We start from the raw sequence: 14,226 nt of genomic DNA, 5'->3' as shown, positions 1-14,226 counted from the left end.
GGCATGCTTCAAAGAAACCGGGATGCATAGAACAAAGACAATGTGGATGTGTAAGAATGTTCAAGCTTTCTTCTTTGATTATTTACTTGGACAGGATTGGGCGGTTAAAGAGGAGATACATAAAGGAGATCTGTTTAAGTGCTAGACATACAATGACACTTTGATTTTGTCATACCAGATTGCACGAGAAACACTTTACATGGTATTCCAATATGTTTTTCTGTACCGAAGAGGTACATATGTCTTTCAATTGTCCCAAACCTAAGTCCAACAAGGACTCTGACACAAAAGTGGAGCCCAAAACTAAGAAAGCAAAGCCTTTTGCAAGGTTAGTTCTTGATCTTGTTGGGGAACAACCAGGTGGTAAGGAGATTGAGTTGTGCAGAGCATGGGGCAAAGTTAGAGATCAGAATGCTTTGATTTTCTTTGACACAGGTGCTAGAGCCAACTTTATCTCACCAGATTTAGCTGGCAGATTAGGGATCCGTGCAGAGGAGATGGGGCCTTTGTATGAGACTAATATGGCTTGTCTTGGGTATGCAGAACCTGTCGTTCCTATTATTGGGAAGCTGAGGCTTCATGTGCAGGGTTATGTGGACAATGAGGAATTCTATATCATGCCACTTGATGGGTGTGATGTTTTGTTGGGTATGCCATGGTGCCATAGAGTACATGCGGTGGTGGATACGTACAATAGGAAGCTTACTTTGACTCATAGAGGAAAAGAGCACATTTTGGATGTAAAGCTTAAAGGGGAATCTGTTTCTATTGTATTGGCTTTGGCCATTTCATTAGTAATGAAAAAGCATCTTTCCGCGTGGTTTTTTTTAAGGATGCAGAAGATGATGAATCTCAATCTAATTTGTCTATGTTAGATAAAGAGAGGACCGATTTCCTACGTAAGTACCAAGATTGCTTTTCTGAGTCATTGTTAGGAGAACCTCGTCTGGAAAGGCCAGAAGATCATGCTAATAATAGTTTCATTTACCTTTATTCTCAGGCTTATCAACCCCCTTCTTAACATCCTTTCTAGAAGACTTTGCTTACAGGGCACATGTATCTATGCCTTATGCATCACCTTTTTCTTCTAAAAGGATGCCAGTCACAGGGCTGTCCCAATGGACAAACATGGGGGAAAACATGTTGAGATGCAGGCACATGTATCAAAGTCTCGTGACTTTAAAGCCAGACACAAATCTGTGAAGTTTGACGTATATCATGGGGAATGTGATGCATCAAAGGTACTTGCTTTTATTGCCCAGTTTGATGAGGATTTCACTCAGAAATCCATGATCTGGCATGTAAGCATGTTCATGAAAGGCATTGCTGCCCATTGGTGACTCACGGAGAAGCTCTCACCGAATCTTGTTAGATCATGGGAAGAGTTCAAGGAGAGGTTCTATGCTGAATTCTTGTCTCCCAATGCATTGAAGGAGATAACCATGAAATGGGATTGGGTGAAGCAAAATGAGGGGGAAACAGTGAATGCATATGTACAAAAGTTTTGGAAGGTGCTTTTGGAGGTGTCTCCATTTATGCATGTTCACTGAGACGGAAAGGAAGAGGAGGTTTCAATTAGGATTGCAACCCGTGTTCAAAGTAGGACTACAAATGTATCTTGGTCACACCTTACACCAACTAATCGCAGCCGCTACTACCACCGAGCAATTGGAACTCAAATTGAGTCGATCCAGATTTTCTTGTGGCGTCTTTGAATGGCTGTGATATATTGCTTGGAAAGCCTTGGCATACACGTATTGATCTGTGCAAGGCTACAAGACCAACAGGATCACCCTCATGCATAAAGGCCGAGAGCATGTAATTGATGTTGGTGAAGAGAGTGATATCATTCCCCTTGTATCTCATGTACAAATTAAGAAAGTAATGAAAAAGAGTGTTTTTGCGTACGTGTTTTTTGTACGAGATCATATTTAGAAAAATAATGTAGATGTAAACACTCTTAGTAATGATAGTTTGAAATTCTTGCAAGAGTACAATGATTGTTTTGCTAATGAGTTACCAAATGAGTCGCCACCCGAACGACCGAAAGATCAGCGCATTGATCTTGTGCCGGATAGCTTACCACCTAATAGGCCAGTCTATCGTGTAAGTGCATCCCAAAAAGAGGAGATCATGAAGCAGGTACATGAGCTTTTTGAGAAGGGTTTGGTTCAGCCAAGCTCTTCCCCATATTGTTCGCCCGTCCTCTTGGTTCAAAAGAAGGATGAATCATTTCGTATGTGTGTGGATTATAGAGCTTTGAATAAGCTTATTATCAAGAATCGTTTTCCGATTCCACGCAGACATCCTTGATAAGTTGGATGGATCGGCATGCTTTAGCCGAATTGATCTTAAGAGTGGGTATCATCAAGTGCGTGTAGTGCTTGAGGATGTACACAAAACTGCTTTCAAGACAGCATTTGGGCTTTATGAGTATCTTGTTATGCCTTTTGGTCTTACGAATGCCCCGGCTACATTCAATAGAATGATGGATCGCATATTTCGTGGGTATAGGAAATTTACAGGTGTCTTCTTTGATGACATTCTAGTCTTCTCGAAGACCGAAGAAGAGCATAAAGCTCATTTGGCTATTGTTTTTGAAGAACTCCATAAGCATAAACTCTTTATAAATGCAAAGAAGAGTGAGTTCTTATTGTCAGAGATACATTATCTTGGGCATATTGTGTCCAAAGATGGAGTGCGAATGGATCCTGCAAAGATTGATGCAATTCAATATTGGTCTGAATTGAGTTCGGTGCATGAGATCCGTAGTTTTCTTGGATTATGCTCTTACTACCGCAGGTTCATTCGGCACTTTGCATGGATTGCTTCTTCTTTGCATGATTTGACAAAGAAGAAGGCCACATTCAAATGGACTAATGTAGAGAGAGATGCATTTCTCAAATTGAAAGATGCAACTACCCATGGTCCAGTGTTGATCATTCTGGATTTGCAAAAGCCTTTTAGTATGGAATGTGATGCATCTGGAAATTGCATAGGAGCTGTCCTAAATCAAGAGGGGCATGCCGTGGCTTGTGAGAGCCGTATATTGCATGATGCAGAGCTATCTTTTGGCATTTATGAGAGAGCTCTTGGCTGTAATTCATGCACTTACTATATGGAAACATTACCTTCTTGGGGTTGATTTCACTGTGAAAACAGATCACCAGAGTTTGAGGTATTTTCTTACCTAAACTAAGTTGTTAGAGAGAAGCATATGAGGATGGCCAATTTCCTCTCTATGTTTCATTTTCAGATCTTGCACACCCCAAGAAAGAAGAATGTAGTGGTAGATGCATTGTCACGAAAGCCGTATGCAGCAGCTATCTTGGTTTCCTCTCATGGGGACTTGTTTGCCATGCATGATTTGTATCATACGGATGTTGATTTTGCCACTATTTAGGCTGATTTGATGGCTGGTCATGCACATTTCTCTTATGTGATCAAAGAGGGTTATCTCATGATTTGTATCATACGGATGTTGATTTTGCCACTATTTAGGCTGATTTGATGGCTGGTCATGCACATTTCTCTTATATGATCAAAGAGGGTTATCTCATGAAAGATAATTGCATGTGTGGTGTCTAACATGAGGCAAAAGATTTTGGATGAGTACCATGCTCCTCCATATGCTGGTCATAGAGGCATAATGCCTACTACGCACATGATTGAGCGGTATTTCTTTTGGTCAGGTATGTGGAAGCACATAGCGGCACCTGTACGTGCATGTATCACCTGTTAAAAGGTGAAACTTGATAGGCAAAAGGCACCAAGTTTGCTTTAGCCATGGCCTATTTCCACGCATCCATGGAAAAGTATTACTATGGATTTCATTATGGACTTGCCACGGACCCAAGAGGGTAATGATGCAATTTGGACAATTGTGGACATGTTTAGCAAGCAAGCTCACTTCTTGACGGTCAAAAAGGCCATCAAAGCTGAGGATATGGTTAAAATATATCTTGCACAAGTGTTCAAACATCATGGAATGCCGAAGTCCATTGTGGGGGATAGAGATCCCAGGTCTACAAGTCTCTTTTGGCGGGCCTTATTTGATAACATGGGCACCAAATTGGACTTCTCATCAGCTTATCACCCTCAAACGGATGGGCAAAGTGAGGCTGTAAATTCAGCCGTGTTGGATCTCTTGAAATGTTGTGGCGGATTAGAAGTCTTCTTGGGAGAAGTACTTACCGCTTGTGGAGTTTGCATACAACAACACGGTGCATGCATCTAGGGAAAGGACTCGTTTGAGATTGTTTATGGTAAGGTGGTTTTGCCACCCATCCTTCGTACAAAGGATGAGATATTTGCAGCAGTTGATGAGTATATAAGAGACTTGGATATTGCTTTTGCTCAGGTGTGGACAGCCATTGCAAGGTCACAAGACAAGCATAAAAAGGCTGCCGACAAGCATAGAAGACAATTGGATGTTAAAGAAAATGATTGGGTATTGTTGAAATTTGAGAAAGCAAGACTTGCAAAGAGGGTGCATATCCTAAGATTGCAACCAAATACTATGGGCCTTTTCGAGTGATCGAGAAGATCAATGAAGTGGCTTTCAGATTAGCATTACCTAGTCATTGGCACATACACAATGCTTTTCATGCGAATCTCCTTCGCAAGTATGTAGGGTCGGAGCCCAGTGAAACGGTCATTATTGAAGATCCACCAGAAGTGGATGAGCTTGAGGAGATCTTGCAGCCAGAGAAGATTGTGTATCACAAGGAATGCAAGCTTGTTGCAGGCAAAGTTGTTAGGCGTTACCTTGTGAAGTTTAAGAACTATCTTTCCATTGATGCTAAATAGGTAGATGAAGAGTTCTTCAGAAAATGCCCGCATATGCTTTAGAAATATTTGGATACTTTTCAGTTGCGGACAACTATTTAGAAGCCTGGGGGATGTCATCATTTGGCCACCCAAGTGATCCACCCGTGCTTTCTTATCATGTATGTACATTGGACTGGTATCCATAGCAGTTGTATATGCCAGGGATTGACGCCACTCATGTGATATTGTGGACTTGGCTTTCCGTTGGGACTTGTGTATCCGTGTACATGCCCAGAAATGCTTGGTGGATTGGTGTTCCATTGGGTCTAGTACTTTGTGTACTTGCCTGGAGCATGTCTATTTTGGTATAGTCTCATGAACGGGGATTGTCCATACCAATGCTGCATTGCATAACATCTTTATGGGCTTGCTTGCAATTGAAATTGCATGTTGTTTTCATGCTTGCTTGACCTTGCCCGATGTGTAGTTCCGGGTAAGGGAACACTTGCCCGTGAATCGTGCGTGTGAAACTGTCTGCTGACATGGTTATGTGGTATGTGACAGGTAGTAAGTATTGGTCATAAACCTAGCCTTAGGAGTTAACACTAGTTTATAAGTGAGTGTGTACACACTTCATTAAGTTTTGGGCGACCAAAACTCACTTATAAATTATGACCAGTCTGGTGTTCACACACACTGATGTCCCGAGGTGGACAAAACCCAATGTCCACTGCCCAGACCTTATCCCCTTTGTACAAAGGGAGTAACTAGCCATGTGTCCTCTCTAGCTTGCTCCACAAAGCACTTGCTTGCCACCTAGAGTGGACAACTCACCGCCTCACTCCTCCTCTCTCTAGAGGTAGGCGCGTCCTTCATGAGGGTATTTGGGCTGTATTTTCTGCATTTTCTCCTTCCCAACTCCATACTCAAGCTTGCTAAGGTGTTTCCCAAGCTTCCAAGAGTGTTTTCGGGTGCTAATCACTCTCCTACACACTCCCAATGACTGAAATTCAACAAAATAGTTTTCTTTATTGCTGTAATTTTTGGTCTTTTTGCTGAAAACCCTAATTTCAACCCTCCTTTCTCAAGTTGAACCATAGGGGAAGCCTTTCCAGGGTTCCCTTCATCCTCTTGAAGACTTTTGTTGCGAAGAAATGTGACAAATCAAAGATCTCATCACTCCAAGGACTTCTATCGCGAAGACTTCCGCTGTCATCGACTCTACTTGCAATTGGTAAGCTTTTATGTTTAAATATGGAAGCAAGTAGCAGGAGGGAGGAACCGGATTACAAGATCACATACCATGTGTAGTGTTCTCTTGTCCTACGTGCTCTCTTGTAGATTGTTGCTACTATGTGTTGGTGGAACAATAGAGAGCATATGGTATGGAACATGGGCACTTGAGAGGGTAGTGTGAGTTGCAAGTCTACATCGAGAACCACTTGTTTGCAATACTGTATTCATATGCATTGGTATGGAAATCTGGTCAAAAATGCCCATGACACTATGTACTTGATTCTCCCAAGATCAATATACTTTATTTGAGAGAGGGGCCGGCGGTTCTGGGTCATTGTGTGTCTCTTGTCAATTCAACAAATTTGTAAATGGAAAGGCAACTGTACACGGAAAATCTTACCAATCATGAAAACTGAAAATACATGTAAGTGTGCCAGACAAAAAGAGACGACAAATCTGCATAGTACACCACACTAGGGGCCAGAAGATAGGCTGACCCCCCCCCCCCCCCCCCCCTATAGTTAGATTACCAAAAAGGAGTCTGTTTCCAAATACAACTTCATGGGTGCCCAAGGATTCTCCACTGGCTAGCACATATCTCTTCCAGTACAATATGAAAATCCTAAGCATTAAAGGCACTTCTGGCATCATGTACATGTAGGACAACTAGGGACAGCCCATAGCACTCTTGCATCAGCCCGGAACAACCTAGTGTCTTCACTTTCCTCATGTCTTGCTCACAGGGCAAGTCGACCAGCCATGAAAGGTTGTTTACAGCAGTCAACCAGCTCTCAGTAGCCACAGAAAGATGCGACCAGCAGCAGCACACAAACTTGCAAGCTCCAAGTCGGAAGGAAACTTGTCCAGATCGTCCCGACCACTTTCTCCTCTCTGTTTTTATCCCCTATCCAGCCTTTGTTCAGGCTGTAAAAACCAGCGGCTAGCAGTAGAAGACACAGAAAGAGTCGGCCAACTTCTCCCATGCATTCGATGAACTTCAGTTGCGATGGATGGCTGTAGAAGCTTGCCAACAGGCTGAAAACCAGCCGACCAGCCCTCATGCACCATTGAAAAGCATGCGCCCTCCTCCAATCTGGAGTTTTTCTCAATAATAGAGGCTCTCTGCCGAAAATAGCTTGTGCTTTTTAGGTCCAGAAGGAGGCACCTACTTGAAAAAGGCCCAAATATTATCCAGTGCCCAGTTTTTGGCCGCCACAATATTTGGGCATGCGCCATTATGGACCTTTTCAGGTAGTGAAAAAGATCGGTGAGGTGGCCTATCATTTGAAGCTACCAGATCACTGGAGGATTCACAATGCATTTCATGTGAGTCTTCTTAGACCTTTCCGAGGAGATGTGCCTGAGGGTGTATAATATGAGGCTCAACCAGAAGTGGAGGAACTTGATGGGGTTCTTATTCCTGAGCAGATACTGGCACATAAGGAAAGAAAGGTACGAGGTAAAGTTTCCCATCGCTATCTTGTGAAGTTCAAGAACTATTCACCGATGGATGCGAAGTGGATGGAGGAGGGTGACTTATCAGATTCACCTCAAGTATTGCAGCTTTATCTTGATGCCTTTGAGTTGGAGCTGACTCGTGCTACGACTCATTCTGGCTCAACAGAGCATAGGTCTGGAGCATTGCCTGATGCTCAAGAGGGGGGTAGCACCTCCGCTCCCTTGATACAGACAGGCTCGGATGTCATCTAGAGGTCACTTGCTGCAGCTTATGTCTCACCTGAAGGTACTGATAGTTGACAGTACATCTGCTTATGGGACTCCTATGATATATGTGTACTAGTCACATTGGATGTTGTGGTTATGTATGGTTCCCAGTGGTATACAACTTGGACTATTACTACACCATTGTCTTGCAGTGAATGTTGCTACATATGCATGTCTCCCAGAGATTGAGACGTTGCTCTTGCCATATTGTACTTTTCACTTTTAGTTGGATCACATGGCTGATATCTTAATGTATTGGGCAGCCTTCGTTATCAGTGTGGTTCCGCTTTGGATGTCTTGTTGTTGTATCACCAGAATGCAATCGAGGACGCTTGCCATTTTTCAAGAGGGGTGTATGTCATGACCCTGTGAATTTGTGCAGCACAAGTGTGAGCATGGTGGTCGGTGAGCAAGACATACTATTAAAGCAAACTAGGAGCAAGGGTTTTTATTAAAACAACCCCATGTGTGGAGGGGACAAGGGGACAAAGGTTTAAAGCCTTTAAAATTAAGAAAAACCTTTTGAAGGGAATTGTGGCCCTTTTTAGGGGAAGCCTACGTTATTTTTGGGAGGAAACTCTCTCTTTGGGAAAAAAGGCGGCTGCAGCATACGTGGGGGCTTCTTAATGAGGTCTGTTTGGAAACTTGCAAATCCTCATAGTCCTGTTTTATGGAGTTCATTATGTCCTTGTATAACTCAGGTTGGTTGAGCCCTTAAAGGTGTAAGTGCTGATGTGATGCTGGCTTTAACATAAGAGGAGAATTCCTCCAAATGAGGTTTTGAGAGAATGTTTTAATCTTATAAGGGAATTATCTAATTCCTCACATGCTTTCTCAAGTGTATAATTCATATACAAACTGTTTCAAATGACTCTTCTGAGAGTATGTCTTCCTTTTGAAAGGGGAAGCAGTACTCCTCTGGGCTTTGTATTTTGGTTGCTATTTTAGGATTAGCATTATGAGGCTCAATCACAACCAGTAACCCTATAAGACATTCAACTAAGCTAAGCATGCTTCCTGAGCTTGCTTTCTGCGTTCTGCATATGTCATGTGATCATCATTATCCATTTGGAGGCTGCTTGATTGGGCTGCATGCTGAATTGGCTCTCTCTCACACTCGTGAGGACGGGGTAGGAGACAGGCACACATGTGACTGGCTGGTTATCGCCTTGGGCACTCAGTCGGACTGCAGCATCTGTGAGCAGGTACGGTTGGAGGAGACCGGCTGGATTGCAGGAGGCGGACTGGCAGGACAGAAGGCACACAGTGCTGGGCATGCTATTGCCAATAGGCGGGCTGGACTGCAGGCCCTTTCCACGCTTCTCTCTCTCTATCTCTATCTCGTGGAAGATAGTGGACAGCAGGAGGAGTAAAAGGAAGGCGGTGGACTGCTACTATGCAGAGGCAACTGACTATTCTTTTCTCTCTCTTTTTACAGGCTTGTGGGCGGTGTCAAACGCACACGGGTTCAAACTCCTCTTTCTTCTGGCTCGTGGGTTGTTTGGGAGTGTCTCTCCCGGTCCCTTGTGAGAGGAGGGATTTGCAACCTAAGAGGGCAGAAACTGGAGTAAACTTAGCATGTTTTGGAAGAGATTACAAGCTGATGTATGGTTGTGTTTTTGGCTATGTGCATGGGTCAGTTAGATGCGTATTCAAGGCCTCATGGATGTACTATCTTGGCTGATTAGAGGTGAATAATAGTATGGTGTTTTGGGGCACAGGGCTGTGTGAAACCTCTATGCTAAGAGGTCTAGAGGATTGGCAGATTGGACATGCATATGTATAAGCCATGAGTGGCCATGATGTATTCAGTTAAACTCTTCCATTGAATGTGAATAAAGAAATACCGAAAGGGGCGCCAAGCTTCGGGGCTAACAGGTGCCACTGTTTTTTTTGTATAGGAGCACTCTAGCTCCCTTTTGTCTGTCTTATATGGTTGACTACAATTGTGTTTGGGTGATTGCTAGTCTATCGCTCTTTGGTTTCTACCAGAGGCCAATTTCAGATTCCTATCACCGAGAGAAGAGAAGAGGAAGGTATGCCTTCGTAAGGCTTGGGAAGCAGATTGTCACAGGAAAGCCTGAAATGCTAGCCAGAGGGTCGGATGCTGGGTCAAATCCGTGCTACCACCTCACAAAGAAGGCTTGGGCCATACACAATGCGACGGGGCTCAGCTGCATGACTCTGTCCGACGTCGTTGGCGAGTCAAAATCAGCCTGGTAGTAGCCACACCCCAAAGGATGAATATCAGTAATCTTTCAGGCGCACCAAGGAGGCTAGCTTGTGAAAGATCCTGAGCTGTCTTTGTGCCGGGCGGCTACCAACAATCTTGCATACCAAAGTGGAGGCCTCTAAGGATGCGACTGTTGAAGCGAGGAGCTGGAGGTCCGCTTCTAAAAAGGAGAGGCAAGGGACGGCAGCCTCAGTTGGGGATGATGGAGCGGTTGCCATGGAGCACTCTTGGGGGTTGAAGACCAGAAGGGGCCGAAACTTGCTGGAAGGAAATGTTGCCTGAGACCTGAAAAATTGCCTTGAAAAACACTGAAGAGGAGAGGCGAGAAGGGGAAGAGGAGCAGGAGGAAAAACAGGAAAAAACCCAGAAAAAGCTAGGGAGAGGCGGACGGGTGGCGAAGAAAAAGGGAAGGGGGGGGATGGCTGAGGGCAGGCAGGGGGAGATGGGGAGCAAGGGGGGCCAGCAAGAGGAAAGGGAGGGGGCAGCACGCAGGCAAGAGGGAAGGGGCGGAAATGGCAGTGTGCAGGCAGAGGGGAGGAAAGAGGGCAACTGCTGGCGGGCGTGGGGGGCAACGCTGGGCAGGGGGCGGAGACGAAGGGGACAAGGATAGTGATTTGGTGACGTTTCTTTGGAACTTGCTCCAACGAGAGGTCCGTTGAAGATCATCCAGAATCTTATTGATGTGGTCTTTAGGCAGGAGATGCTAAGCCATTGGAAGATGCATCCAATTTTCCTCGAGTAATCTTGTGGAGCGGCCATGCCTGGGCTAGGCAGCCAGCAGGCGGTGAAATGTGAAGAGGGCGGGTGTTTTTGTGGGTAAAAAGGGCTTGCTCGTAGTTATAATAGAAAACACTCCGTGGCTTCGACCATTGCTCATAACACTTGCACTAGACCAGTAGCCATACACACTGTCACAGGAAACGTTTTGAGGTCTGTGTTCCGAGGGCTTTTAGGTTTTGTTTACGGACGTCCGTCCGTCCCTTGGCCAAAAACTATGAGGTTTTGAGATTAAAAAATCATAAACAGTACTCGAAGCTTTTTCAAAAGAGAAGGGAGAAGAGTGAGAAGAAGAAAAGAGGAAGGGAGGAGAAACAGGTTACATAGGGGCTGAAGCAGAGGAGAAGAAGATTGCAAAGAGGCAAAGGCATGACAAAACTGGCAGGAGGAGGTAAAAAAGTTGTGTATGATATATTTTCAATCTTGATCTTCTGGTTTTTTTTTGGGGGTTGTTTCAGAAGTGTTTCTATCTAGAAACATTGTAGAGTTTCTAACCCTAAGAACAGGTTTTTTTAGTTTCTATTTTTAGAGTTTGACTCTGCTATATTACAATATAATAAAACAAGCTGAGGGGGGGGGATCTTGCATGACTCAAAAATATGTAAATGTATTTTACCAAAAAAAAAAACGTGCAAAAGGGGTTTTAAACTTCCGTTTCAGAAATATTGTAAGTTCGATAAAGAAAAGGGTATCTTAGTTGGCCAAAATCACAAGGGATTAAAAAAATATCCCTTTGACAAACATGTTTTTGGTCTAGTGAAACAACAGCTCCCATTCCCTCTAGGGGAGATCAGCTGTATCTTTACAGTTTTTCCTCTGATGGGATTGGCTGTCGTTGGATTGTGGAGGAGTGGATCCCTTGTGTTTTGAGTATGAATATTAAAGTGGATGTTATGTCTTCATATGTTGATTACCAATGTGGACCTATCTTTATGGTATTAACCTCCACCCACTTTTCAGCACTGACAGCATGAGTACAGCTGTCATAACATGTTGATGCTCTGCATGATGGAGCTGATGATATTCTTGCTAAGTCTGGGAAAGAGCCTTGCTTCTAAGGTTTGCATTGAAGACTTTGTCTCTGAGAATACAGAAGAGGCCTCATGTGGCAGTTGATCAAAGTTCTATGGTGTATGTAGTACTGCATTACTAGACTCCTTTCTCAACTCGTTAGTCAGGATATACCTTCAGGTGCTCAGGTTTTTTTGTAACAACATGCTGAAAAGTGCTTTCCAAGGCTTACATGTGAAGTTGCTAAATGCTGTGACTTGGTGACATGGCTTTTGCATCTGACCAGACAAATTGGCGTTTTGTATCACAGACTTTCTATCAAGGACACAGGAACCAGTTGCTACAAAAGAGGTATGTCTGGATTTGGCAGTTAAAATTCTGTGGAGATTTGAATCAAATTTTATATTTGAGCAAAGATTCTTACTCCAGTTTGGGTACTTCAGCCGAAAAATGTGCTCGGGCTGCTTGATAGACCTGATTCTGTAAATTTTTGTTCTTTTGCTCAGGAACATGTGCAGACCAGGGTCTTGACACTCCCTGAAACTTCAGAGGCCAGTTCTTGTAGGTATACAAGGGACACAACACCAGTTGCAGTAAACAGTCACCGTTCATCATTTCGCCGAAATTTAAGTGGTAGTTACTCCTCTTTATCTAAGCTTGGATTGAGGGGCTTTTTCCGTAGGCAGAATTCTGATAGTCGGACATCCCTTCGAAGTGCTGGAAGTGGCAGTCACGCTGCTGCTCTAGAAGAGGGTCTGTGGTCACAAGGTCAACAAGCAGGTGGCACAGACTGGTCAATGCAAGCTTTCTCTCAACTTGTGGCTTCCTCACAGAGAGAAGGTTTTGGAATGTTGGATACCAACAGTTTAACAGAAAGTTTAGAGGAGGGAGTGCCCTTGTCCTTGGAAAGAATAAGGGTGGCTTCCTCCCAAAACTCACAACGTGGGTCTCCCGATTTACAAGGAGATTTGCAGATGTGTGGTTTATGTTCGAGGTGGTTGCTTCAGAGGTCACCTTGGAGCTCTCAAAGAATGCTGGTGGGTAATATAGACTTGCCAGTGGTTGGTGTTCTTGTTTGTGGCCATGTTTTCCATGCAGATTGTCTCGAGAAAGCTGTTCCCGAAACACTCAAGCATAACCCTCCCTGTCCTCAGTGTGATCAACTAAAAAATGCACATGAAAAGGCACACATACTTTCTGGATTTGATAGTGTTAAAGTTACAAGTGAACCTATCAAGAGCAGGTTATCAAAAATTGGTCCTCAGCAATGGAAGAGATCTTTTCTAAGTGTAAAGTCGTCCTCAGCTATGGAGCCAGATCGAGCAAAAGGGCCTGTATGTTCGTCTGGAGAACGAGGGTTTTTCCACAGATCGCTGTCAAAGAGACAGTTCTCATTCCGAATGAAGTCGAGCAAAGATGTGAGCTCACAAAGCTCGTGCTCAAAGAAATTTAGTTCTCCAGCACAGGTATCCCCAGAGAACCAATTCTAAGAGGAATTTGATCACCAGCATGGAGAGGCATCATCAGTCTGCCTCTTTTTGAGTGGTGCATATGCAGCAGTCTTGGTCAAGGAGGTATTGACTTTATATATTCCTTGAGACAAGGATGCCCTGGTTACTCTTGATGATTAGAACTTTTGTCTTGCACTTAAGAAAGCAAAGGTAACAACTTTCAACAGTTCGAAAAAAGTATTTACTGAAGCACAATCAATTTCTTTCTGTGAAAGACGCTTCAGGGGACTGCTGAGCAAACCTCAAAGAGTCGAGAGGCTTACCTCTTGAGCCGACACTCTTTTTTACATGGTGTTAGGCCAAACAGTGGCCAACTTTAAAAAGGGGTATTTTCCAGTAGCTAACTTGGATATGTCTCTGAGCAATGCGCATACTTATGTTTCTCTTTTCTAAATCTGTGTTGCTGTCATTGGAATGCCATGCGGAGGTTTGGCATCACTGCTCTTGTAACATCTATCTCTCTTCTGCAACAATAAAAATATCCCTTGTAACCCTAATATGAATGGGTTTGGGTGCAAACATTTGCCGTATCTTACCTATACAAATGGCCTAATTGATGCCAGAGTGAACGTGGGCTCAACACATCCATGCATGGTTGGAACAGAGGCTTTGATTTATTTTCTTTCAAAGGGAAAAAGAATGCTTTTCCTCTTGGTAGAAGTAGACTTTTCCTTTCTCTGTTAAAACCCTCTTCCCCCCTTCCCCCACGCGGCGCGGTGCCCAAAAAAAAAGAGGAAAAAATAAAATAAGAGAAATAACAGGATGCATAGCGGTGGTTGCTGAGTCATGTTACCCTTATTTTGTTCTGTTCTCTTGGTCTTCACACTACCCATGCCTTTATATCTTCCATTTCTAGTGGTTTGGTGTTTGTTTACATTGAAGATGAATGTTGCAAATTTGGGTAGTCTGTAAGTCCACGCAGATTGGAATACTCCTCAAGGAGGAAAGACGGTTCCTGTGAAT

At 43.8% G+C, this 14,226-nt stretch overlaps 1 protein-coding gene across 1 annotated transcript in view; it reads left to right on the top strand.

Moving 5' to 3' along the window:
• The window catches only part of LOC147604422 (uncharacterized), a 60,483-nt gene extending 46,701 nt beyond the window's left edge, over positions 1-13,782 (top strand). The window contains exons 2-3 of the mRNA XM_086795135.1: positions 12,063-12,103; positions 12,259-13,782. Of these exons, the coding sequence (XP_086651261.1) occupies positions 12,063-12,103; positions 12,259-13,242 (1,025 nt within the window). The 3' untranslated portion in view covers positions 13,243-13,782. The remainder of the gene's footprint in view (positions 1-12,062; positions 12,104-12,258) is intronic.
• Positions 13,783-14,226: the final 444 nt, after the last annotated feature.

This window comes from Cibotium barometz, chromosome 62, assembly GCF_041138505.1.
Source record: "Cibotium barometz isolate CiBa-2024 chromosome 62, ASM4113850v1, whole genome shotgun sequence".
Taxonomy (NCBI): Eukaryota; Viridiplantae; Streptophyta; class Polypodiopsida; order Cyatheales; family Cibotiaceae; genus Cibotium; species Cibotium barometz.
This window is presented reverse-complemented; position numbering and strand designations above follow the sequence as displayed.